The sequence below is a fragment of the Salmo salar genome, chromosome ssa04 (assembly GCF_905237065.1).
Source record: "Salmo salar chromosome ssa04, Ssal_v3.1, whole genome shotgun sequence".
NCBI lineage: Eukaryota > Metazoa > Chordata > Actinopteri > Salmoniformes > Salmonidae > Salmo > Salmo salar.
In genome coordinates, this window is record NC_059445.1 from 6570648 (window position 1) to 6594342 (window position 23695).

Below are 23695 nucleotides of genomic sequence, written 5' to 3' on the forward strand. Positions count from 1 at the left end.
AGTTAGAACCAGTGAGCCAGTTAAAACAAGTGATCCAGTTAGAACCAGTGAGCCAGTTAGAACCAGTGAGCCAGTTTGATAAGTCTGAGCAAGTCAGATGAGTTGAACCAGTGAGCAGACAGAGAGAACTATGTGGTACTATAGAGACCAGAGAACTACGACGAACACTGTGTTCTGAGAGAGAAGACGACAGAGGCTTCCACTGTTGGCCCTTCTACAGGTAGAGAGTGTGTGTGTGTGTGTGTGTGTGTGTGTGTGTGTGTGTGTGTGTGTGTGTGTGTGTGTGTGTGTGTGTGTGTGTGCATAGTATGCATCTTGTGAGTACGTTTTCTCTTGTGCCCAGTGTATCTGGGTTAACAGTGTATTTGCTGTTACATAACAATACTATGTAACAGAGTTTCAGGAGCAGTGCCCTCTGTGTGTGTGTACTGTGTGTACTGTGTGTACTGTGTGTGAGAACCTAGTGCTATAGTGCCAGATGTAATGAAAGAAAGGTTAAGGTTAATACTGGCTTTTTAATCCTGCTGAGTTCCTAATGGAACCCTATTCCCTATTTACTGTAGTGCACTACCAGGGCCAGGGCTGGTCAAAGGTAGTGCACTATATAGGGAATAGTGTGCCGTTTGGGACACAGTTGTAGTAAACATGACGGACTCACCTGTGTTCTCTAACAGGCTGTCAGTAGTTCTATTCAAGTTCTACTAGTTTGTGTTCATGGTCTACTAATTCTAGTCAATGCAGATCAACACAGTGAAGTGTGAAGTAAACTAGCTACAGGGGGGTTCACTGCCCTCATTTCTTTTAGTACTTCATGTTTTGGCGCTAGTCCCGCCTCATCTCGTCTTACTTTCCAAAAATACCCCTGGGGCTGAACGGGGGCACCGATGGTGTGGTCAGAAATTGAGGGACCCACCACTACTGCCGAGCTTCACCACCACCCCTCTGACCAGCAACACAAAGTTCCATAGGAGGAACCCGAAAGTGAAGCAGGAAGTAAGCGGAAGTGGCAGCAGAGAGCATGCTGGGATGTGGGGGCGGGGCCAAGCTGCGCCACAGTTTGACGGTGGCCTCGGGATTCGTTGAAAACCTGTGTTTCTCGGGGATAGCGTACGGCTGGGCGTCGCTGGTGTTCATCCTTAAGAACGACGGCTACTTCAGTGACCTCTGTGACATCACTGCCAACGCCACTGACCCCGGTGACATTATCACGTTGACAGGGGAGCATCCCCGTGATAACATCATACAGTCAGGTGAGTCGTGAGCTTTCTCTCTCACACACACACACACACAACCTCTTTCTCACACACACACACACAAAAGCGACTGAAGCTCACAAAAGCTCTCTCCCCCATCCCTCCTCTCTCTCTGAGACACCAGTAGACAGGATGAGCAGTTCTCTCTGGTCTCTCCATCCATCTTTCCTTCTCGCCTTCTCGCCCTCTCGCCCATCCCAGCCCTCCATCTCTCTCTCTCTCTGTCTCAAAATGTAGTAGACAGGAGACAGGATGAACAGTTCTCTCTCCCCCATCCCTCCATCTCTCTCTCTCTCTCTCTCTCCCCATCCCTCCATCTCTCTCTCTCTCTCTGACTGTAGTGGACAGGTTGAACAGTTCTCCCTTGTCTTCATCATCCCTAATCTCTCTCCCATCCCTCCATCTCTCTCTCTCTCTCTCTCTCTCTCTCTCCCATCCCTCCATCTCCCTCTCTCTCTCTCTCTCTCTCTCTCTCTCTCCCATCCCTCCATCTCTCTCTCTCAGACTGTAGTGGACAGGATGAACAGTTCTCCCTGGTCTTCACCGTCGCCTCCTTCTCCATGAACTTCCTGCGTTTCCCTCTGGGTTTCCTGTTCGACCGCTTCGGCACCATGGCGACCAGGCTCCTGGCCACGTGAGAATGTTTTATTATTGTTTAAAAAAAAATATTGATACCCATCATTTATTTTTGTGGGTCAACTAACTGGTGAGTGTCGTTTTTGCAACAATGGCTTTGTCTGAAATAGCACCCTATTCTCTATAGTGTACTACTGTTGACCAGAGCCCTACGGTATGAGACCTGGTCTAAAGTAGTGCACTGGGACAGGGTGTGAAAGGAATTTCCAGGTGAACCTAAAGGAGAGCAGTCGTTGATAAAAATCAATTAAAAATATATCCGGTTTATTACAAGAATTCAGGGAGAACACCTCCAGAACAGAAGCAGAGAACATTTCTAATGTTAATCACACATCACCGAAGATTCTGGAAACACCAGTCTGAGAGGCTTGTAGGAATTCTCATCATCAGCTGCTACAGAATCAGAGTGTCACAGAGACACATTGTGTCTGGCGTCAAACTTGAACCACATTCAACACCAGCAGACATTTACATTTACATTTACATTTTAGTCATTTAGCAGACGCTCTTATCCAGAGCGACTTACAAATTGGTGCATTCACCTATAATATCCAGTGGAACAACCACTTTACAATAGTGCATCTAAATCTTTTAAGGGGGGGTTAGAAGGATTACTTTATCCTATCCCAGGTATTCCTTGAAGATGTGGGGTTTCAGGTGTCTACGGAAGGTGGTGATTGACTCCGCTGTCCTGGCGTCGTGAGGGAGCTTGTTCCACCATTGGGGTGCCAGAGCAGCGAACAGTTTTGACTGGGCTGAGCGGGAACTGTGCTTCCTCAGAGGTAGGGAGGCGAGCAGGCCAGAGGTGGATGAACGGAGTGCCCTTGTTTGGGTGTAGGGCCTGATCAGAGCCTGAAGGTACGGAGGTGCCGTTCCCCTCACAGCTCCGTAGGCAAGCACCATGGTCTTGTAGCGGATGCGAGCTTCGACTGGAAGCCAGTGGAGAGAGCGGAGGAGCGGGGTGACGTGAGAGAACTTGGGAAGGTTGAACACCAGACGGGCTGCGGCGTTCTGGATGAGTTGTAGGGGTTTAATGGCACAGGCAGGGAGCCCAGCCAACAGCGAGTTGCAATAATCCAGACGGGAGATGACAAGTGCCTGGATTAGGACCTGCGCCGCTTCCTGTGTGAGGCAGGGTCGTACTCTGCGAATGTTGTAGAGCATGAACCTACAGGATCGGGTCACCGCCTTGATGTTGGTGGAGAACGACAGGGTGTTGTCCAGGGTCACGCCAAGGCTCTTAGCACTCTGGGAGGAGGACACAAGGGAGTTGTCAACCGTGATGGCGAGATCATGGAACGGGCAGTCCTTCCCCGGGAGGAAGAGCAGCTCCGTCTTGCCGAGGTTCAGCTTGAGGTGGTGATCCGTCATCCACACTGATATGTCTGCCAGACATGCAGAGATGCGATTCGCCACCTGGTTGTCAGAAGGGGGAAAGGAGAAGATTAATTGTGTGTCATCTGCATAGCAATGATATGAGAGACCATGTGAGGATATGACAGAGCCAAGTGACTTGGTGTATAGCGAGAATAGGAGTGGGCCAAGAACAGAGCCCTGGGGGACACCAGTGGTGAGAGCACGTGGTGCGGAGACAGATTCTCGCCACGCCACCTGGTAGGAGCGACCTGTCAGGTAGGACGCAATCCAAGCGTGCGCGGTGCCGGAGATGCCCAGCTCGGAGAGGGTGGAGAGGAGGATCTGATGGTTCACGGTATCAAAGGCAGCAGATAGGTCTAGAAGGATGAGAGCAGAGGAGAGAGAGTTAGCTTTAGCAGTGCGGAGAGCCTCCGTGACACAGAGAAGAGCAGTCTCAGTTGAATGCCCAGTCTTGAAACCTGACTGATTAGGATCAAGAAGGTCATTCTGAGAGAGATAGCAAGAGAGCTGGCCAAGGACGGCGCGTTCAAGAGTTTTGGAGAGAAAGGAAAGAAGGGATACTGGTCTGTAGTTGTTGACATCGGAGGGATCGAGTGTAGGTTTTTTTCAGAAGGGGTGCAACTCTCTCTTGAAGACGGAAGGGACGTAGCCAGCGGTCAAGGATGAGTTGATGAGCGAGGTGAGGTAGGGGAGAAGGTCTCCGGAAATGGTCTGGAGAAGAGAGGAGGGGATAGGGTCAAGTGGGCAGGTTGTTGGGCGGCCGGCCGTCACAAGACGCGAGATTTCATCTGGAGAGAGAGGGGAGAAAGAGGTCAAAGCACAGGGTAGGGCAGTGTGAGCAGGACCAGCAGTGTCGTTTGACTTAGCGAACGAGGATCGGATGTCGTCAACCTTCTTTTCAAAATGGTTGACGAAGTCATCCGCAGAGAGGGAGGGGGGGGGGAGGAGGATTCAGGAGGGAGGAGAAGGTAGCAAAGAGCTTCCTAGGGTTAGAGGCAGATGCTTGGAGTTTAGAGTGGTAGAAAGTGGCTTTAGCAGCAGAGACAGAAGAGGAAAATGTAGAGAGGAGGGAGTGAAAGGATGCCAGGTCCGCAGGGAGGCGAGTTTTCCTCCATTTCCGCTCGGCTGCCCGGAGCCCTATACTGGCAGTTTAACAGATCAAAGGTTGGAACGTCCCCACTGGGAACAGACGTCAGTTCAACGTCTAGTTTTGATTTATATTTGGTTGAGTTGTCAACTGACGTGAATCCAACGCTAAATCAATAACAAGAAAAATCATTGGATTAAGTAAAACGTTTGGGGGGGAAGAATATGAAATACCCTTACGTTGATGACTTTGCAAATACAATTCATTTTCCACGTTGATTCAACGTCAATTACATAGATTTTTTTGGCTTGAAATGATGTGGAAACAATATTGATTCAACCAGTTTTTGTCCAGTGGGTCAGTACCTAGTTCCAACTGATAATTATACAGTCGTGGCCAAAAGTTTTGAGAATGACACAAATATACATTTTCACAAAGTCTGCTGCCTCAGTTTGTATGATGGCAATTTGCATATACTCCAGAATGTTATAAAGAGTGATCAGAGGAATTGCAATTAATTGCAAAGTCCCTCTTTGCCATGCAAATGAACTGAATCCCCCAAAAACATTTCCACTGCATTTCAGCCCTGCCACAAAAGGACCAGCTGACATCATGTCAGTGATTCTCTCGTTAACACAGGTGTGAGTGTTGATGACGACAAGGCTGGAGATCACTCTGTCATGCTGATTGAGTTCGAATAACAGACTGGAAGCTTCAAAAGGAGGCTGGTGCTTGGAATCATTGTTCTTCCTCTGTCAATCATGGTTAACTGCAAGGAAACACGTGCCGTCATCATTGCTTTGCACAAAAAGGGCTTCACAGGCAAAGATATTGCTGCCAGTAAGATTGCACCTAAATCAACCATTTATCAGATCATCAAGAACTTCAAGGAGAGCGGTTCAATTGTTGTGAAGAAGGCTTCAGGGCGCCCAAGAAAGTCCAGCAAGCGCCAGGACCGTCTCCTAAAGTTGATTCAGCTGCGGGATCGGGGCACCACCAGTACAGAGCTTGCTCGGTAATGGCAGCAGGCAGGTGTGAGTGCATCTGCATGCACAGTGAGGCAAAGACTTTTGGAGGATGGCCTGGTGTCAAGAAGGGCAGCAAAGAAGCCACTTCTCTCCAGGAAAAACATCAGGGACAGACTAATATTCTGCAAAAGGTACAGGGATTGGACTGCTGAGGACTGGGGAAAAGTCATTTTCTCTGATGAATCCCCTTTCCGATTGTTTGGGGCATCCGGAAAAAAGCTTGTCTGGAGAAGACAAGGTGAGCGCTACCATCAGTCCTGTGTCATGTCAACAGTAAAGCATCCTGAGACCATTCATGTGTGGGGTTGCTTCTCAGCCAAGGGAGTGGGCTCACTCACAATTTTTCCTAAGAACACAGCCATGAATAAATGGTACCAACACATCCTCCGAGAGCAACTTCTCCCAACCATCCAGGAACAGTTTGGTGACGAACAATGCCTTTTCCAGCATGATGGAGCACCTTGCCATAAGGCAAAACTGATAACTAAGTGGCTCGGGGAACAAAACATCGATATTTTGGGTCCACTCCCCAGACCTTAATCCCATTCAGAACTTGTGGTCAATCCTCAAGAGGCGGGTGAACAAACAAAAACCCACAAATTCTGACAAACTCCAAGCATTGATTATGCAAGAATGGGCTGCCATCAGTCAGGATGTGTCTCAGAAGTTAATTGACAGCATGCCAGGGCGGATTGCAGAGGTCTTGAAAAAGAAGGGTCAACACTGCAAATATTGACTCTTTGCATCAACTTCATGTAATTGTCAATAAAAGCCTTTGACACTTATGAAATGCTTGTAATTATACTTCAGTATTCCATAGTAACATCTGACAAAAATATCATATCAACAGTAAATTAAATACAATAAAATAATTACTCCAATAATTTCCCATTACAGGGTGTCATTTCAGATGCAGACAGTGTGTTTATAGATTTTTCAGCTGACAATGATGACAACGGTGATGGTATTTTCCACATTTTGTTACGTTACAGCCTTTCTCAAAAAATTGATTACATTGTTTTTCCCCCTCATCAATCTACACACAATCCCCATAATGACAAAGCAAAAACAGGTTTTTAGACATTTTTGCTAATTTATTCAAAATAAAAAACTGATATCAGAACTTTTACTCAGTACTTTGGTGAAGCACCTTTGGCAGCGATTACAGCATTGAGTCTTCTTGGGTATGTCGCTACAAGCTTTGCACACCTGTATTTGGGGAGTTTCTCCCATTCTTCTCTGCAGATCCTCTCAAGCCCTGTCAGCTTGGATGTGGAGCGTTGCTGCATAGCTTTTTTCAGGTCTCTTCAGACATTTTCGATCAGATTAATGTCTGGGCCACTTCACAAGATTTAGACTTGTCCCAAAGCCACTCCTGCGTTGTCTTGGCTGTGTGCTTAGGGTCATTGTCCTGTTGCAAGGTGAACCTTCGCTCCAGTCTGAGGTCATGAGCACTCTGGAGCAGGTTTTCATCAAGGATCTCTCTGTACTTTCCTCCGTTCAGGTTTCCCTCGATCCTGACTAGTCTCCCAGTCCCTGCCGCTGAAAAACATCCCCACGGCATGATGCTGCCACCACCATGCTTCACTGTAGGGATGGTGCCAGGTTTCGTCCAGACATGACGCTTGGCATTCAGGCCAACATTTTGATTCTCATGGTCTGAGAGTCTTTAGGTGCCTTTTCGCAAACTCCAAGCGGGCTGTCATGTGCCTTTTACTGAGGAGTGGTTTCCGTCTGGCCACTCTACCGTAAAGGCCTGATTGGTGGAGTGCTGCAGAGATGGTTGTCCTACTGGAAGATTCTCCCATCTCCACAGAGGAACTATAGAGCTCTGTCAGAGTGACCATTGGGTTCTTGGTTACCTCCCTGACCAAGGCCCTTCTCCCCCGATTACTCAGTTTGGCCAGGCGTCCAACTCTTGGAAGAGTCTTGGTGGTTCCAAACTTCTTCTATTTAAGAATGAAGGAGGCCAATGTGTTCTTGGGGACTTTAATGCTGCAGAATTGTTTTGTACCCTTCCACAGATCTGTGCCTTGACACAATCCTGTCTCGGAGCTCTACGGACAATTCCTTCGACATCATGGCTTGGTTTTTGCTCTGACATGCGCTGTCAACTGTGGGACCTTATATTGACAGGTGTGTGCCTTTCCAAATCATGTCCAGTCAATTGAATTTACCACAGGTGGACTGTAATCAAGTTGTAGAAACATCTTAAGGATGATCAATGGAAACAGGATGCACCTGATCTCAATTACGAGTCTCGTAGAAAAGGGTCTGAATACTTATGTAAAAAGGGTATTTAAAAAAAAAAAATCCTAAAACCTGTTTTCACTTAATCATTATGGGGTATTGTGTGTAGATTTCTGAGGATTAAAAAACTATATTTTTTAGAATAAGGCTGTGTGGATAAAGTCAAGGGGTCTGAATACTATCCGAAAGCACTGTATCTCTAAATCAATGTTATCATGACACCAAACCATCACAAAACTACCTATGCTCATACCCTCCCTCGCCCCTACCACCCTCCCTCCCTGCCTGCGTCTTCTTTTCTAGATGTCTATACACCACGGGGACCTTGTTGATAACTGTCTCCAGTCCAGGTATTTTTATAACATATTGAAATGTCGGTTAGCGTGTCTAGACCTTTGGTCATTAATTGACGTTTTGTATTTTTATAGAGGAATTTGTGCTTTGTCCTCACACCCCCCCCCCCCCCCCACCCCCCACCTCTCCCTCACACACACAGAGCAGTCAGCGTTGCTGTTTCCTGCCATCTCGTGCCTGATCACATCTGGAATGTTGTTCTACACAACCAACGCTCAGGTTGGTCTCTTTCAAAGCCACAGTCTGTCATTTCTATGTTGTGACATGCATTTGGTCAACCAATGGTCAACTAGTGGTCAACTAGTGGTCATCTCTGTACCTCTGTCTTCTTCAGGTGGGGAACCTGTTCGACAGCCACCGTTCCACGGTCATATCAGTCTATGCCGGGGCCTTCGACTCCTCCGCCGCTGTCTTCCTCATCGTCAAGGTAACACAGCATCTTCCTTATGACTATCATTATGACTATTCCTCAGTGTGGGACAGGTTTACTGAGGGTTTATACTGTTGAAAACCTCCTGACTTCCTGAAAATTCCTCAATGTGGGACAGGTTTACTGAGGGTTTGAACTGTTGAAAACCTGACTTCCTGAATATTCCTCAGTGTGGGACAGGTTTACTGAGGGTTTATACTGTTGAAAACCTCCTGACTTCCTGAATATTCCTTGATGTGGGACAGATTTAATGAGGGTTTGAACTGTTTAAAACCTTCTGACTTCCTGAATATTCCTCAATGTGGGACAGATTTCCTGAGTGTTTGAACTGTTGCACAGTCAGCACCAGCTGTTTTCAGAAGGGACTACAACTCAAATGTAGCATCTCTAGATGAAACATGAATCTAAACGGTCATTAATGATTTGCTTCTCCTTAATCTGTCCTTTGATTGACTGCTTTATGATTGAAGTAATCACTGATAATCACTGATAATCAAAAGCGGGAAAGTAAAGATTCATACATGCTGTATATAACCTCTCCCTCTTTCTTTCTCTCTCTCTCTCTCTCTCTCTCGCTGAAGTTTTTGTATGAAAGAGGGGTCTCTTTCCACTCCTCCTTCCTCGTTCTCTCCGTCTGCAGCGTCATCCACGTCTTCCGGACGTTCTTCCTCATGCCCAAGACCCACATCCCCTACCCACTCCCCGACAGATACGCTTACGGGTCAGAAGAACTATGACTCCCACGATGCATCACCACACCATACAACTAGACTAACAGTCACCATGGTGACCGACCACTGTGGAAGCCAAACAGGACTGTCATCGCCATGATTTTAAAGCGGTGACTCTGACTCAGCTCTTTGTGACAGGGTGAGCTGCGGTGGTCGGCGTTGGAAGAGAGGGGGAGAGAGAGGAGAAAAGGAGGGAGGAGGAGAGAGAAAAGGAGATGTGAATGCAAAATATCAGAAGAATGCAGTGTTACAGAAGGCCGAGAGTGCCCCGCTGCAGTTGCAGGACAAAGCAGTACCTTCCAGACCCGATCAGCCTGAGAGAGGTAAGAAACCTGGTCATCCCAGTCAATTCAATTAAATATAAAGGGCTTAATTGGCATGAAATAGTCCTACATATTGTAAAAGTTAAAAAAGCACTGAGCAAGTGAGCATTGTCATTCACTCACAGACACCTCATACATCCACACAAGCATCATAGACTATTGCCCCAATCAACACCCAATCTCTGTCCTCCTCCCTTCCTGTCTCTCCCTCTCTCTGTCCTTCACCCCATTTCTTCTCTCTCTCTCTCTCTCTCAGTGGCCAGTTTTAGGAGTTGTGTCCTGTCCTGGTTCTTCCTGTGGCACCTGGTCTGGGTGGCTGTCATGCAGTTCTGTCACTTCCTGTTCATCGCCACGGTGAACCCCATGCTCAACCGGCTGGCCAACAGAGACCAGACCCTGGGTAAAAACTACCAAAAAAACACAAATACAACTATTTTTCTGCCTGTGTAGACTACTTCTCTAATTTAGAGAAGGTTATCAATGCTGTCTTTTCTCTCTATCTCTCTCTCTTCCTCCGTCTGTCTCTTGTTCTCTATCTCTACACCCACCTTGTCTCTCTCTCTTTCTCCCCCCTTCTCTCTCTTTCTCCCCCTCTCTCTCTCTCTCTCTCTCTCTCTTTCAGTGAGTCAGTACACCAATGCCTTTGCCTTCACCCAGCTGTGTGGGGTCCTCTGTGGTCCCTGGAACGGCCTCATCATGGACAGACACAAGGGGAAGCCTCTGGCTCCAGGTGGGTGACATCATAGACGTTAAGGGCAGGTGACGGTGTGGGCATTAGAATCAGAATCACCTTTATTAACCAAGTACATTTACACATATTCACAATGTTACCTGGTGATATGGTGCTGCTAGTGATAGACAACATTTAGAGACAGAATACAGACAACGAAGTTTAAACAAAGTTTACATACATTATATACATTATATTATAAACTGGGTGGTTCGAGCCCTGAATGCTGATTGGCTGACAGCCGTGGTATATCGGACCGTATTCTATGGGTATGACAAAACATGTATTTTTACTACTCTAATAACGTTGGTAACCAGTTTATAACAGCAATAAGGCACCTCAGGTTTGTGGTATATGGCCAATATACCACAGCTAAGGGCTGTATCCAGGCACTCCGCGTTGCCACGTGTATAAGAACAGCCCTTAGCCGTGGTATATTGGACATATATCTCAAACCCCCTCGGGCATTATTGCTTAATTAGGTATCGTTAGGTGGCCATTTTGTGAAGTAGTCTGGCCTGACTGCTGGCTGTGGATCTGCAGTTGCACATTGTGCTAACTGTTGTTTGGTTGATTAATTTATTGATTTAGATGGTGAATAAGTCCTGGAAAAGCGTACAGCTGTAGTTAAAGGTGAACTTTATTTAAACACAGTAGACCCAAGCAACAAGCAGTTGAAAAATGAAAGTCGTAAGTATCTCAATCAACCTTTCATCCTCACCTACCTCTTTCTGTCTTTCCCCTCCCTCACCTCCCTCCCCCACCCTCCCTCTCCTACCTCCCTCCCTACCTCTCACCTCCCTCATTCTCTCTCACTCTCTCTTCCACCTCTCTTTGACACACTCTCGCTTCTCTCTCCCCCTCTTTCTCTCCCGAAAGGAGAGACGAAGCAAGAAGCCGACCTGCGCCTCCTCCTCTCTCTCCCTCTTCCTCACCTCCCTCCAGTGCCTCCTCTTCTACGTCTGCTTCTCCTCTCCTCTCCTTCCTCTCCAGTACCTCACCTTCATCCTGCAGGTCCTCAACAGTGCCTTCATCTATGGTGGACACCAAGCCTTCCTCACCATCGCGTACGTTCATACTGTGTGTGTTTTGTCTCCTATCCTAAAGCCCCCCCCCATTTAACCCTACCTCTACCACCATTACTACTATTGTTTTTACCATCGAGGACCACTTTGGAAATAAGCATTTTAATTAATACTTTCAAGTGATATCCTCTGGGTCCACATTGTGCAGTATGTCTGTTACCCAAAATAAATTCAATTCACTAAAAGAAAACTCCACTAGTCATCCATTTGTTTAATCCGTCTGTCTTCTTCTTCTTCTTCTTCTTCTCTTCCTCTCCTCTTCCCACCAGGTTTCCCGGCTGCCATTTTGGTAAGTTGTCTGGTCTGATAACATCTCTGTCAGCTGTGGTTCTGCTGCTCCAGTTCCCTGTTCTACACCTCATCAGAGAGTTCCTGCATGGAGACCCTGTCTATGTGAGTCAGCCAGTCAACTTCTTTATCCTACAGAAAACAGTAAGGGCCTCATACCTGTGTAATGCACTTATATACCTTTGAGTGTTTACCAAGGCTCTCATCGGGTACCGGCTGTTGTTCTACGTATTTGGTGTATTCCAGAACTAGCACAACTGTTTCAACTAGTGAGGGGCTTGGTGATGACTAGATTGATGGAATCAGATGTGCTAGAACTGTAATACATTAAGTAAGTAGAATGGCTGGCGTACTGGAGAGGATGTTTGGGAAACAGATAGACCACAGGCTCTGCATAAGGGGGGCTCAATCTTTGTGTTCTTCTTCCCACCTCTCCTCTCCTCCAGGTGAACGTGGGTCTGACCCTCCTCACCCTCCTCACCTTCATCCACCCCCTCCACGTCCACCTCCACTGCCACTCTCTAGCCAATCAGAGGAGGGCTAGGGCCAAACAGGAAGTGACAAACTCAGGGTCAAAGGTCACGTGGAACAGGCTGGTGGGGATGTGACGACAAACCAACAACAGCAGTGGTGTGTCTCAATAGTCTAAAGTCGCTTCCTCTCCTTGTCTCCTTTCCTTTGATAACATTGATCTGATAAAATTGGACAGGTGGAAAACAGGGACTGTGTCCCAAATAGTGCCCTATCCTCTACATAAGGCACTACTTTTGATGGGACCTGGTTAAAAGTAGTGCACTATATTAGGGAATAGGGTGCATTGGGGCACAGACAGGTGCCACTTGTCCGATGTAGGTGAAGGAGAGGAGACGAGGAGAGAAAGCATCTTTAGACAGTTGGAATGCATCCAGGACAATTGACACTGCATCATGGACAATGCCACTGACTGTTCAAGGCAGGGCAAAGAAGGACAGTGCCAAAGTGAAGACCTACTGTAATGTGTGTGTTAACCTGTCTGACTGTAATAAAGAATACAACTAAACTGTGAAACAACAAAGTCCAAAGTATAGTTTAATTGATAAGTTTGAATGGTCAAAATATCAATCACAATGGGTTATATATGTGGCTCCCAAGTGGCGCAGCGGTCTAAGGCACTGCATCTCAGTGCTAGAGGCGTCACTACAGACCCTGGTTTGATCCAGGGCTGTATCACAACCGGCCGTGATCGGGAGTCCCATAGGGCGATGCACAATTGACCCAGCGTCCTCTGGGTTAGGGGAGGGTTTGCCCGGGGTAGGCCGTCATTGTAAATAAGAATTTGTTCTTAACTGACTTGCCTAGTTAAATAAATACAATTAAAAAAAATTAAAATAAAATATATATATTTTTTAATTGTATTTAACTTATTTATTTATAGGCCAGCCTGTAGAGCAGTTCTCAGCATGCGCCCCCAAATGGTATGCAACTCTCTCATGTACTTACGGTAAATTGAATGAGACGTCATCACGTCATGTTGCATTGTTATTATTGTAGACACAGGAACAGGGATTTGTAAACCGCTATGATCTGGGGTTTAAACTACCCAACCAAGTGTCCACTTACAGGCCACAGTGTTTAAACATATTAAAAATCAACATCGTAATTTTTCCCTTTAAAGATTGCCATTATCAATATCTAGCTAGCTAGGCTATTCTAGCTAGAATGTCGGAGACCGTAATGTTTCAGACGCAGTTGTCGTCCATCATGGAAGCTCTATCCACCGCCGCCATGGCGGAGATAACCAAACTAGTGGACGAGTACTCCGCGTTTTTACGAGGGGAACTGTCACGGAAAAAACACGATAACGAAATCCTGATGAAAAAGCTGAAAGTAGTTGAAAACCGGCACCGGAAAAGGACATCTACGATTGAACACGTCGGGGACGGAGTTGGCACTGTGCTGCGCGAGAGACTTTGGAACGGGGGTTCCCTACCGCACCACACGCCCCGTACGTGTTTATATATTTCATTTTAAATGCTTGGTGCTTTTAAATCGACAGTCGAAAATGAAGTAATGTGGCCCCTTTTCTTTCCATGCAGAAACCAACAGAGAACAAAAGCCCGACCGAGTCTTTACGCAGCAGGGATGCAGCAGCGGGTGGAGTAATGGACCCGCGGCGCGGGTAGGACTAATGACGGACGAGGTAGTGTAACCGCTACACATTACACTTTTTTGTTTTATCAGCAGTAAAATAGTTAATCGTTGGCATGGCATTGATATTATTTTCAGCTGAATTATATGGTATAATAATAAGGACTGATAAAACATTGTCTGTAATAGGCTAGAATAGGATAAGTATAGGATAAAAGTATTAATGCATTTCACATTAATACTTTGCATTAATACAATGCATTGATCACACTATCACCGTATGTCCCGTCTGTCCGTTCACAGACCACTGTAACAGACAGGACGGCTGAACCAGTTACCATCAAACAAGAGAGACTGGAGGAGGACGGCCCAGGGGAATGTGGTGCTCCAAATGAACTGAGGATGAACGGTGAGAGAGACAAACCACGTTTTTATACAAGGAATGGAAAGTCATACATTTTTTTATCACGACAGCTGTGATAGAAACAGGAAGTTTCGGTACAATTTTCTAAATGCCAACAGATCATTTGTTCATTCGACACGGTGGGACCTTTTTGTCTGTAAAATGAATTATGCGAGAAATGGAGATTGAAACGCCTCTATGCGCAAATATTGATATTATAAACGTCATTATCGAGGTAAACTTTGGAGTCATGTGATATGGTATGGAAACCTGGCTACTGAGAGAGAAGGAAAGAACTTAAATGAAGGGAGGGAGGCTAAGTTCAAATATCCAGCCAGCAAAATGCAATATTACATGATGGTGGTGGTGGTGATGGTGGTGATAGTGATGATGATGATGATGATGACATTGCCTTCTGTTCTCTATTCTGTGTTGTCCCCTCTCCTGCATGTAAGCTCCTGAGCATTCCACCACTTCACTGGTCGCCCGGCAACCGCATCCCACTGATCAGAGCCGTTTTGAGGAGGACTGGGGGTTCCAGAGTACCACACCAGGGGGTAGAGATGAACTCACTGACTCTATGGAACACAACTTAGAAGTGGAACATAGAACTATGGAACACCTAGAACTGGAATATAGAACTATAGAACACTTAGAACTGGAACATAGAACTCTGGAACATGACCTCAGTAGCAGCTCTCACTGCCTGGACCAGGACCAGCCTGTAGTAGTGGAGGAAATCCGCCTCAAGAGGGAGCCAGAGAGCCCATGTCCAGACCTCAACCCACTACCGGGAGGAGAACCAGGCCTGGAGGTCGACCAGGGGGATCTGGGCCAAACGTACCCCGAGTATGCAGCACTGAACCTGGGGTACGGTGGCTACACAGACACCTCTGGTCTATTTTTCACCTACTCGTCAGAAAACCAACTACAAGAACACACTTCCTCCTCGACAACGACCACAGACGATTACGCATCGTTCCCGGGGAAACACTCCGTCACCGTCATGCCTGGTCACCATGGAGACCAAAGAGGAAATGGTGGGACTGTCAGAACTCGAGCTCCCCTCAGCAAAGAGAAGGAGGGGAGGTTCGTCTGCAAACATTGTGGGAAGGGTTTCCCCTACATCAGCTGCCTTAAGCGGCATGCCCTCAACCACACGAGAGAGAGGACGCATCACTGCTCCGTGTGTGGGCGGAGCTTCATCAGACCCAGTCACCTGAGGAGGCATGAACTGCTGCACACGGGGGTCCGACCCTTCGCCTGCGCACTATGTGGACGCCACTTCTCCCATGGCGCACACCTCCGAGCTCACATGAAGACACACACGTGATGGAAGTGCCCTGTGTGTGTGTGTGTGTGTGTGTGTGTGTGTGTGTGTGTGTGTGTGTGTGTGTGTGTGTGTGACGTAATTGATGTGTGTGTGTGACGTAATTGACTTCTTGTTTTACATATTATCTAAAGTTTTATGTGGAAAGACTTGGACCATTTTTAAAAAGGGTGATTCCACATAAATTCAAGAGTTCAATACATACAGTAGACATCTGTTCTGTGGATTGGCCTTTATTGTCCCCTGCTGTGTTGCTAGGCAGTTTCTGAGTAAAATGCTGATGGTTGAGATGGCTGCTTTCATTGGTCAAGTTACTTTTTCATTCCAGAAGATGTATTTTATTATTGCTGTCAAATCATATTCCAAGTTTGTATTTCCATTTTACAATTAATTACATTATCATCAGAAATCCCACACAGCTGTCAGTAGCTAGGCCTACTTTTAGAGTATATATTTAAGTAATAAGGTCTGGGGGGGTGTGGTATATGGCCAAGGCTAAGGGCTGTTCTTATGCACAACACAACATGGAGTGTCTGGACACAGCCCTTAGCCGTGGTATATTGGTCATATACTACAAACCCCCGAGGTGCCTTATTGCTATTATAAACTGGTTACAAGTGTAATTAGAACAGGAAAAATACATGTTTTGTCATAACCCTGGTATATATCTGATATGCCATGACTTTCAGCCAATTAGCACTCAGGGCTCTACCACCCAGTTTATAATTAGATATAAGCAACTGGAGACAACTCACCACTCAGATATATTTTGGTCCATGACCATGGTTCCAACATGGCCATTTAGCCTAGTCCCCAATGCCTGGCCAACGTTTGCGTCGCGTGCGGGTGGAAAGACAGACAGCGAATGGACAGGCACATCGCGGCGCCTGCGCGTAGTCTCTGTTTAGCGTTCCACCACAAATCAACAAGAGGATCGACATTAAACTAAGTGGGATCATTAAACAAGGTGAGTGGCTGGTATATAGGCTAATATCTGAATGTATAGGCTACAGCCTATGTATGGCATAGTTTTCATAGCGTACGATTTATGATTATTGCTGCATGGTTGGACTGTGGCCAGTGTAAATATTGTCATAAAAGTTGCTCTACCATAGCCATACACGTTTTTATTGTTTTATGACAGCACGGTGTCGTACACTGGCCAACGTCCCGCTATAACCGAACTATTTTACTGTCTATTTTGAGGCGTTTTGGCACCATACTACAGATTGCGCGCAAAGAAAACACAGTAATGCAATGACCGCATGGCAGAGTAGTCTGTAGCTAATCTGATGTGGATTACCGTTATAGGGCGAGTGTACTGTATCTGTTGTAGTCTTCCGCACTGCAATTTAGGCAACAGCTCAGTACGCATTCTCATACCATTAGCGGATTTATTACGCATTAGACCGTAGCCATAGTCCCTAGGCTGTATTATTCCGATTTCCGACCTTGTATTATAATGATTTATCCTTAAAGTGTTTGATGGGCACTATGTATGATTATTAATTGTTACTGCATTATTACACCTGACACGTGTTGTGATGCCTCTTCACTTGTATATTTTAGGGGAAGATGAACAATAGCCTCTCTCTCAAAGCAAATGACAGGATCATTTATGAAATGGCAACAAAGGAATGAACAAAAGTCATGAGTTACACACTGAAGAAAAGAGAGGGAAATAAACACAAAGTAGAACGAAAGGAAGGGCTGAAAGGAGAGGAAGTGAGAAAGAAAGAGGAAGAGAAACATCTGCAGACAGAGGGGCTATTTGAGCAATCATTCATCAGTTTCCACTGCAGGTTGAGAAACGTCCACACTCCTCCTGGGTTTAACCACTAGGCCTACTATTATGACAACTCATGTTGGTGTGCTATGAACTCAAATTCTACTGCTATTATTTCTACTATGGCCACCACTACCACTTCAAGTCTTAGGTGTTTGAAACCTGTCATAAAACGTGTTATCTCTAACAGCCATTGATTGAAAAGAAGGGGAGTTAACCAGTATATTTTCTGATAAGTGCAGTTTGAATTGGAATGCCACACCTTATCTCTCCCACCCAGCACTTCTTTCTAGTGATACAGATACTTTTCAGCCAGTCGCTCTCAAACACTCAAAGCAAGTATCAAGAGGGATATTAAGGAAAGAGGGAGAGAGCGAGGGAGAGAAAGAGCGAGGCAGAGAGAGAGCGAGGGAGAGAAAGAGCGAGGCAGTGAAAGAGCGAGGGAGGGCGTATAGAAAAGTCAGAGGTTAGAAAAGGGGTCTATTTGAATACAGTCACCCATTAACCTCACATTAATAAGACAACAAGAACAGTCCTTTGAGTGACAGTTAAACAGGCAGCCAGCCAGAGTCAGAGCAGGGAGTCAGTCAGCCAGGTAGGTAGCTATCAGTCGGTCAGCCAGCAAGCCAGTCAGAGCAAGTACTCAGTCAGCCAGGCAGGTAGCTAGTCAGCCAGTCAGGCAGTCAGTCCGTTAATCAGCGAGGATGCTGGGATGCGAGGGGGAGGGGTGGGGTTGCGCTACAGGCTGACCCTGGCCACAGGACTGGTGGAGTGTCTGTGTTTCGCCGGCGTGGTCTTCGGCTGGGCATCGCTGGTCTTCGTCCTGAAGACAGACGGATACTTCACTGACCTCTGTGTCAATCTGACTACTGGACCCAACAGTACAGTGGAAACAGGTGAGTAGTTCAATGCTATTCAGTTCAATATGACATAGAATAGAATAGTATAGATTGGAATAGAATATGAAGCACATCTGAGGAGTTCATACTAGAAAACTGAAGGACCTGGATCTCTACTTCTATCTTTCTCCCCCTCTCTATCTCTCTCTGTATTCCTCTCTTTCTGTATTCATCTCTCTCTCTGCTCCATCCCCCCTCCCCACGCTCTCTCTCCCCCACGCTATCTCTCCTCATCCATCCATCCATCTCTCTCTGACTGTAGTGGACAGGATGAACAGTTCTCCCTGGTCTTCATCATCCCTAATCTCTCTCCCATCCCTCCACTCTCTCTCTCTCTCTCTCTCTCTCTCTCTCTCTCTCTCTCTCTCTCTCTCTCTCTCCCATCCCTCCATCTCTCTCTCTCAGACTGTAGTGGACAGGATGAACAGTTCTCCCTGGTCTTCATCATCCCTAATCTCTCTCCCATCCCTCCCTCTCTCTCTCTCTCTCTCTCTCTCTCTCTCTCTCCCAATCCCTCCATCTCTCTCTCTCGCTCTCCCATCCCTCCATCTCTCAGACTGTAGTGGACAGGATGAACAGTTCTCCCTGGTCTTCACCGTCACCTCCTTTATGAACAACTTCCTCACGCTTCCCAACGGATTCATCTTCGACCGCTTCGGCACCATGGCAACGAGGCTTCTGGGAATGTGAGTCTTTTTTCAACTACAGAAATCCAGGCTTCATTGCTAAGGCCCAGAATTTTTCCTGCCCTGGTCAGGTAAGGATGGTGATATACCCATATACAATGTGATATATGGCATATCCATTGCAAATAATTCTTACAATGTCAACATTTAAAGAATATAACTAGGTCCTGACCTCTGACCAGTATTTCCAGGACATCCGCAGAGTCTATTTACACATAGTCAATTAATTACAATTCTTTAGTACGTTTATGCCTAGATGAGAGAGAGAGAGAGAGAGAGAGAGAGAGAGAGAGAGAGAGAGAGAGAGAGAGAGAGAGAGAGAGTGTCACTGAATCAAAAGGGGGTGGGAAGGTGAGGGTCCATTCCTGGTTTACTCAGTCATTGTTTTTGTAGAATGTGTATGCATATTTTAATCTAAGTTCTACAGGTTTATTGAGGTTGTCTTCTGACCCACTGAGAAATGTGTCACCGACTAAAGTTTAACAGACCGTAACCCACTGTGTGGCACCTCTTTATCTATCTGCTCTGTGTTTCCCTCAGATGTCTCTACACCACTGGTACACTGATGGTTGCCTTCTCCAGTTCAGGTATACATAGACTCTACAGTAGAACGGCTGTTATTCAATCAGAACAGCTCTTGATATTTGTGTATTTGATAAATGAACAAAGACAATCAATCAAATGTATTTATAAAGCCCTATTTACATCAGCAGATGTCACAAAGGGCTTGTAAGGAAACCCAGCCTAAAACCCCGAACAGCAAGCAATGCAGATGTAGAAGCACGGTGGCTAGGAAAAACTCCCTAGAAAGGCAGGAACCTAGGAAGAAACCTAGAGAGGAACCAGGCTCTGAGGGGTGGCTAGTCCTCTTCTGGCTGTTCCCGGTGGAAATTAGAAGAGTACATGGCCATTAAGGCCAGATCGTTCTTCAAGATGTTCGAACGTTCATAGATGTCCAGCAGGATCAAATAATAATCACAGTGGTTGAAGAGGGTGCAACAGGTCAGCACCTCAGGAGTAAATGTCAGTTGGCTTTTCATAGCCGAGCATTCAGAGGTCGAGAGAGAGGGTTGAAACAGCAGGTCCAGGATAAGGTAGCACGTTAGGCAGACCAGCAGAAACTGGAGCAGCAGTACGACCAGGTGGACTGGGGACGGGGACCCTGCAAAAGCATTAGGAAGAGCACATTCCTAGTGTAGGATGTTGGATGAGTAGAGATTGAACTTGGCCTATGCTGTCTCTGTGTCTCTCTCCCTCTCTCTAATAGCTCTGTCCATGCTGCTGTTCCCAGCCCTGTCCTTCATCGCAGTGGGAGGTATATTGTTCCTCATCACAAACATACAGGTACAGCAGCATGCCATGACTCCTCAGTTTCAACACAGTTCCAGACAGTACAAACAGTATTCATTACATCTGTGTAACAGGTGTGTCACACTATTTTGTCTGACACATAAAACTGATATTTATTCAGTAAATACTGTATTTCTACTGTATACTATATGGATACTGTATTTCTACTGTGTACTATATGGATACTGTATTTCTACTGTATACTATATGGATACTGTATTTATACTGTATACTGTATTTATACTGTATACTAAATGGATACTGTATATCTATTGTGTACTATATGGATACTGTATTTCTACTGTGTACTATATGGATACTATATTTCTACTGTATACTAAATGGATACTGTATTTCTACTGTGTACTATATGGATACAGTATACTAAATGGATACTGTATTTCTACTGTATACTAAATGGATACTGTATTTATACTGTGTACTATATGGATATTGTATTTATAATGTGTACTATATGGATACTGTATTTCTACTGTGTACTATATGGATGGATGTATTCTTCTTGGACGAATGTCCACACTTGTTGAACTGTTGTTCGCTACTATAGGTTGGGAACTTGTTTGGCTCCCATCGTTCCACCATCATCACTCTCTATAATGGAGCCTTCGACTCTTCCTCCGCTGTCTTCCTCATCATCAAGGTATCACAGAACTCACACATACTGTAGCCTACAGGACAGAGGCCTCTGAGAGAAAAATGTTCTGCTTGTCAGGTTACTAGATAACTGCCTTAAAAAGGCCAAGTGTATAAAACAGATGAATTTGATTATATATTGTAGATATATCCTATATAATGATTATATTTGTATATATTGTAGATATCCCATATATTGATTATTATTTGTATTATATGTAGTCATGGTCGTCTAATAGCTATCCATTGGTGGCTCTGCTTATCCATCTCTCCCTCCCTCCGTGCGTCTTTCCCTCCGTCTCAGGTGATGCATGAAGGAGGGGTCTCCCTCCGCTCCTCCTTCCTCATTCTCTCCGTCTGCAGTGTCATCCACCTCCTCAGGACGTTCTTTCTCATGCCCAACACCCACATTCCCTACCCACTCCCCGAGGGCTTCACCTATGGGTGAGAACTACATCCAACTCCCACCCACACCACCTACCCACTCCCTGAGGGCTTCACCTACGGGTCAGAACTACAACTCCCACACATACGACAGTATTAATCTGACCAGGCCCTATGATACATCATTCCATAGTATGTATGGGGGTTGTAGTTGTCACCTGAGAGAACTACAACTCGCCTGGGGGTTTTCCAGACCATGGAGTGTTTCGTTGGCAGATTACTTGGGCAGGAAAAAGTCCTGTACATGTTCATAGATAAATGCAAAACGAAATTAAATCATTAATAATTATTTTTGTTTGGCATTTAACAAATGGTATTGATTTGTTAGGTTTGTCTCAATGACAAAACATATTTGATGATACCCTGATGCCTCCTTTTCAACAGCGTAAGCCCTGGAAAGTCCAACAGCTACAACGTCGAGGAGTCTGAGAAGACGCGAGAGACGGGGAGGACACCGGAGGGGGAGGGGCCAGCTGAGACCGACGACATGCCCCTACAGCCTGATGATGGGCAGCAGTCGGAAGACTCCGGGAAAGGTGTCGTTTGGCCAACTACAATCTTTAATCTGGCTGGGGAATGGAAGGTGCATTTTGTTGACTCAAATGTTTTCCTCTCTCTCGCTCGCTCTCACACACACACACACTCTCAGTGGCCAGTTTCAGGAGCTGTGTGCAGTCGGGGTTCTTCCTGTGGCATCTGGTGTGGCTGTCTGTCATGCAGCTGAGACACTACCTCTTCATCGGAACACTGAACCCCATGCTCAACCGGCTGGCCGACAACGACTCAGCCCTGGGTAAACCACACGCATGCACACACACCAAAGCATAGGATCACTGAATGAATCTAAATACTCTCTCTCCCCTTCTCTCTTTCTCCACCCTCTCTCTCAGTGAGTCAGTACACCAATGCCTTTGCCTTCACCCAGCTGTGTGGGGTCCTCTGTGCTCCCTGGAACGGCCTCATCATGGACAGACACAAGGGGAAGCCTCTGGCTGCAGGTGAGTGACATGGCTCTAGCTTAGTAACAACAGGATGGTGTTCAATAGAGCACAAAGTAGCAAAATGTTAAGCAATTAAAGACAAAAATGGGTATCCTTATTTGTTAAGGTAGTAGGCCTACCTTCTGTTTCAGTCTAGAATATATATGTTTTAATCCTATTTCATGCCTAATGAGCATGGCCATGGTTCTGGTGTGTGTGTGTGTCCATCATCATCATCCTCACCCAACCTTTCTCTCACCTCCTCCCTCTATAGGAGAAACAGATAAGGAGGCAGACCTGCGCTCCTCCTCTCTCTCCCTCTTCCTCACCTCCCTCCAGTGCCTCCTCTTCTCCATCTGCGCCTCCTCTCCTCTCCTCCCTCTCCAGTACCTCACCTTCATCCTGCAGGTCCTCAACCGCTCCTTCCTCTACGGAGGCAACGCAGCCTTCGTCAGCATCGCGTGAGTGAAAGAGGGATAAAGAGACAGATAGTGGGGGCAGAGTGGCAGATTAATAGTGAGATCTGACAGGAAGGAAATAAAAAGGTCGATTATAGAAGGAACAAGGGACTCAAAAATAAATAGACAATAGACTTGATATTTTAAAATGAGAAAATACAGTTCAAAGACTAAAGTTTACAATAAAGGAAGGTGACTGAGTGCTACTCATTCATACTTCCCTCAGTTGATGCCTGGCTCTCCTTTCTTTTCTCCTCCCTGCCCTCTCTCACCAGTTTTCCTGGGGTCCACTTTGGGAAGCTGTATGGTTTGGTGATGTCTCTGTCTGCCGTGGTGTCACTGCTGCAGTACCCCTGTTTCGCCCTGGTCAAAGGAGCCCTAGGTGGAGACCCCTTCTATGTGAGTGGGTCATACGAACATACGCTCACTAGATGACTAACCTCCCCAGGCTCAGTTTCTATCGCGAGAGAGCCGGCAGGGTGGACGAGATTAGTAGATGTACTGTACTTGCCAAAAAGTAAATATTGAAATGTCTTTGTTGAACCTCACAGCTCATAACATAATAACCGTGTAACTTGCAGTTGGCCTACTTTGCAGACATGTAAGGTTAAGGCTGCTCTCTCAAAAGGGCTGGCTTTGTCTTCTTTCCTCCTCAGGTGAACATCGCTCTGACTCTCCTCACTCTGCTGGCCTTCATCCATCCAATCAACATCTTCTACCACTGCAGGAAACTGACCAATCAGAGGGAGGATATGGCCGGCGGTGCTGCCATCACATTGGCTGAGGCCAAAATGTAGGGGACATTACATGAGGGTCCTGAGCCAAGGGAAACAGGAATTGTCTTATTTCTAATTGTTTAAAGGGAATATGTAAAATAATAATAAAAGCTTTTTTATACTTATGTTTTACAGTAATCCCATATATTCCATCAGTATGTTTTGTTGGATAGTTGTCAATAAAAATGATTATCCATTATTGTGTCCTGATTTAAGCGTAATAGGTCATG

At 46.0% G+C, this 23695-nt stretch overlaps 2 protein-coding genes and 1 pseudogene across 2 annotated transcripts; all 3 read left to right on the forward strand.

Annotated features, from left to right (window-relative positions):
• Positions 1-257: 257 nt before the first annotated feature.
• LOC106598445 (solute carrier family 43 member 3-like) lies at positions 258-12731 on the forward strand (annotated as a pseudogene).
• Positions 12732-13078: 347 nt separating this feature from the next.
• Positions 13079-15720, forward strand: LOC123742405 (zinc finger and SCAN domain-containing protein 12). Its single transcript, XM_045716388.1, has 4 exons — positions 13079-13556; positions 13648-13751; positions 14003-14108; positions 14558-15720. Exons 1-4 carry the CDS (start codon positions 13271-13273, stop codon positions 15433-15435), a joined length of 1374 nt encoding a protein of 457 aa, XP_045572344.1. The 5' UTR covers positions 13079-13270; the 3' UTR covers positions 15436-15720.
• Positions 15721-17005: 1285 nt separating this feature from the next.
• Positions 17006-23662, forward strand: LOC106610516 (solute carrier family 43 member 3). The gene is made up of 12 exons (XM_014209899.2): positions 17006-18114; positions 18674-18803; positions 19344-19390; positions 20071-20147; positions 20722-20814; positions 21112-21251; positions 21636-21787; positions 21901-22044; positions 22142-22249; positions 22506-22692; positions 22965-23088; positions 23346-23662. Exons 1-12 carry the CDS (start codon positions 17931-17933, stop codon positions 23484-23486), a joined length of 1527 nt encoding a protein of 508 aa, XP_014065374.2. The 5' UTR covers positions 17006-17930; the 3' UTR covers positions 23487-23662.
• Positions 23663-23695: the final 33 nt, after the last annotated feature.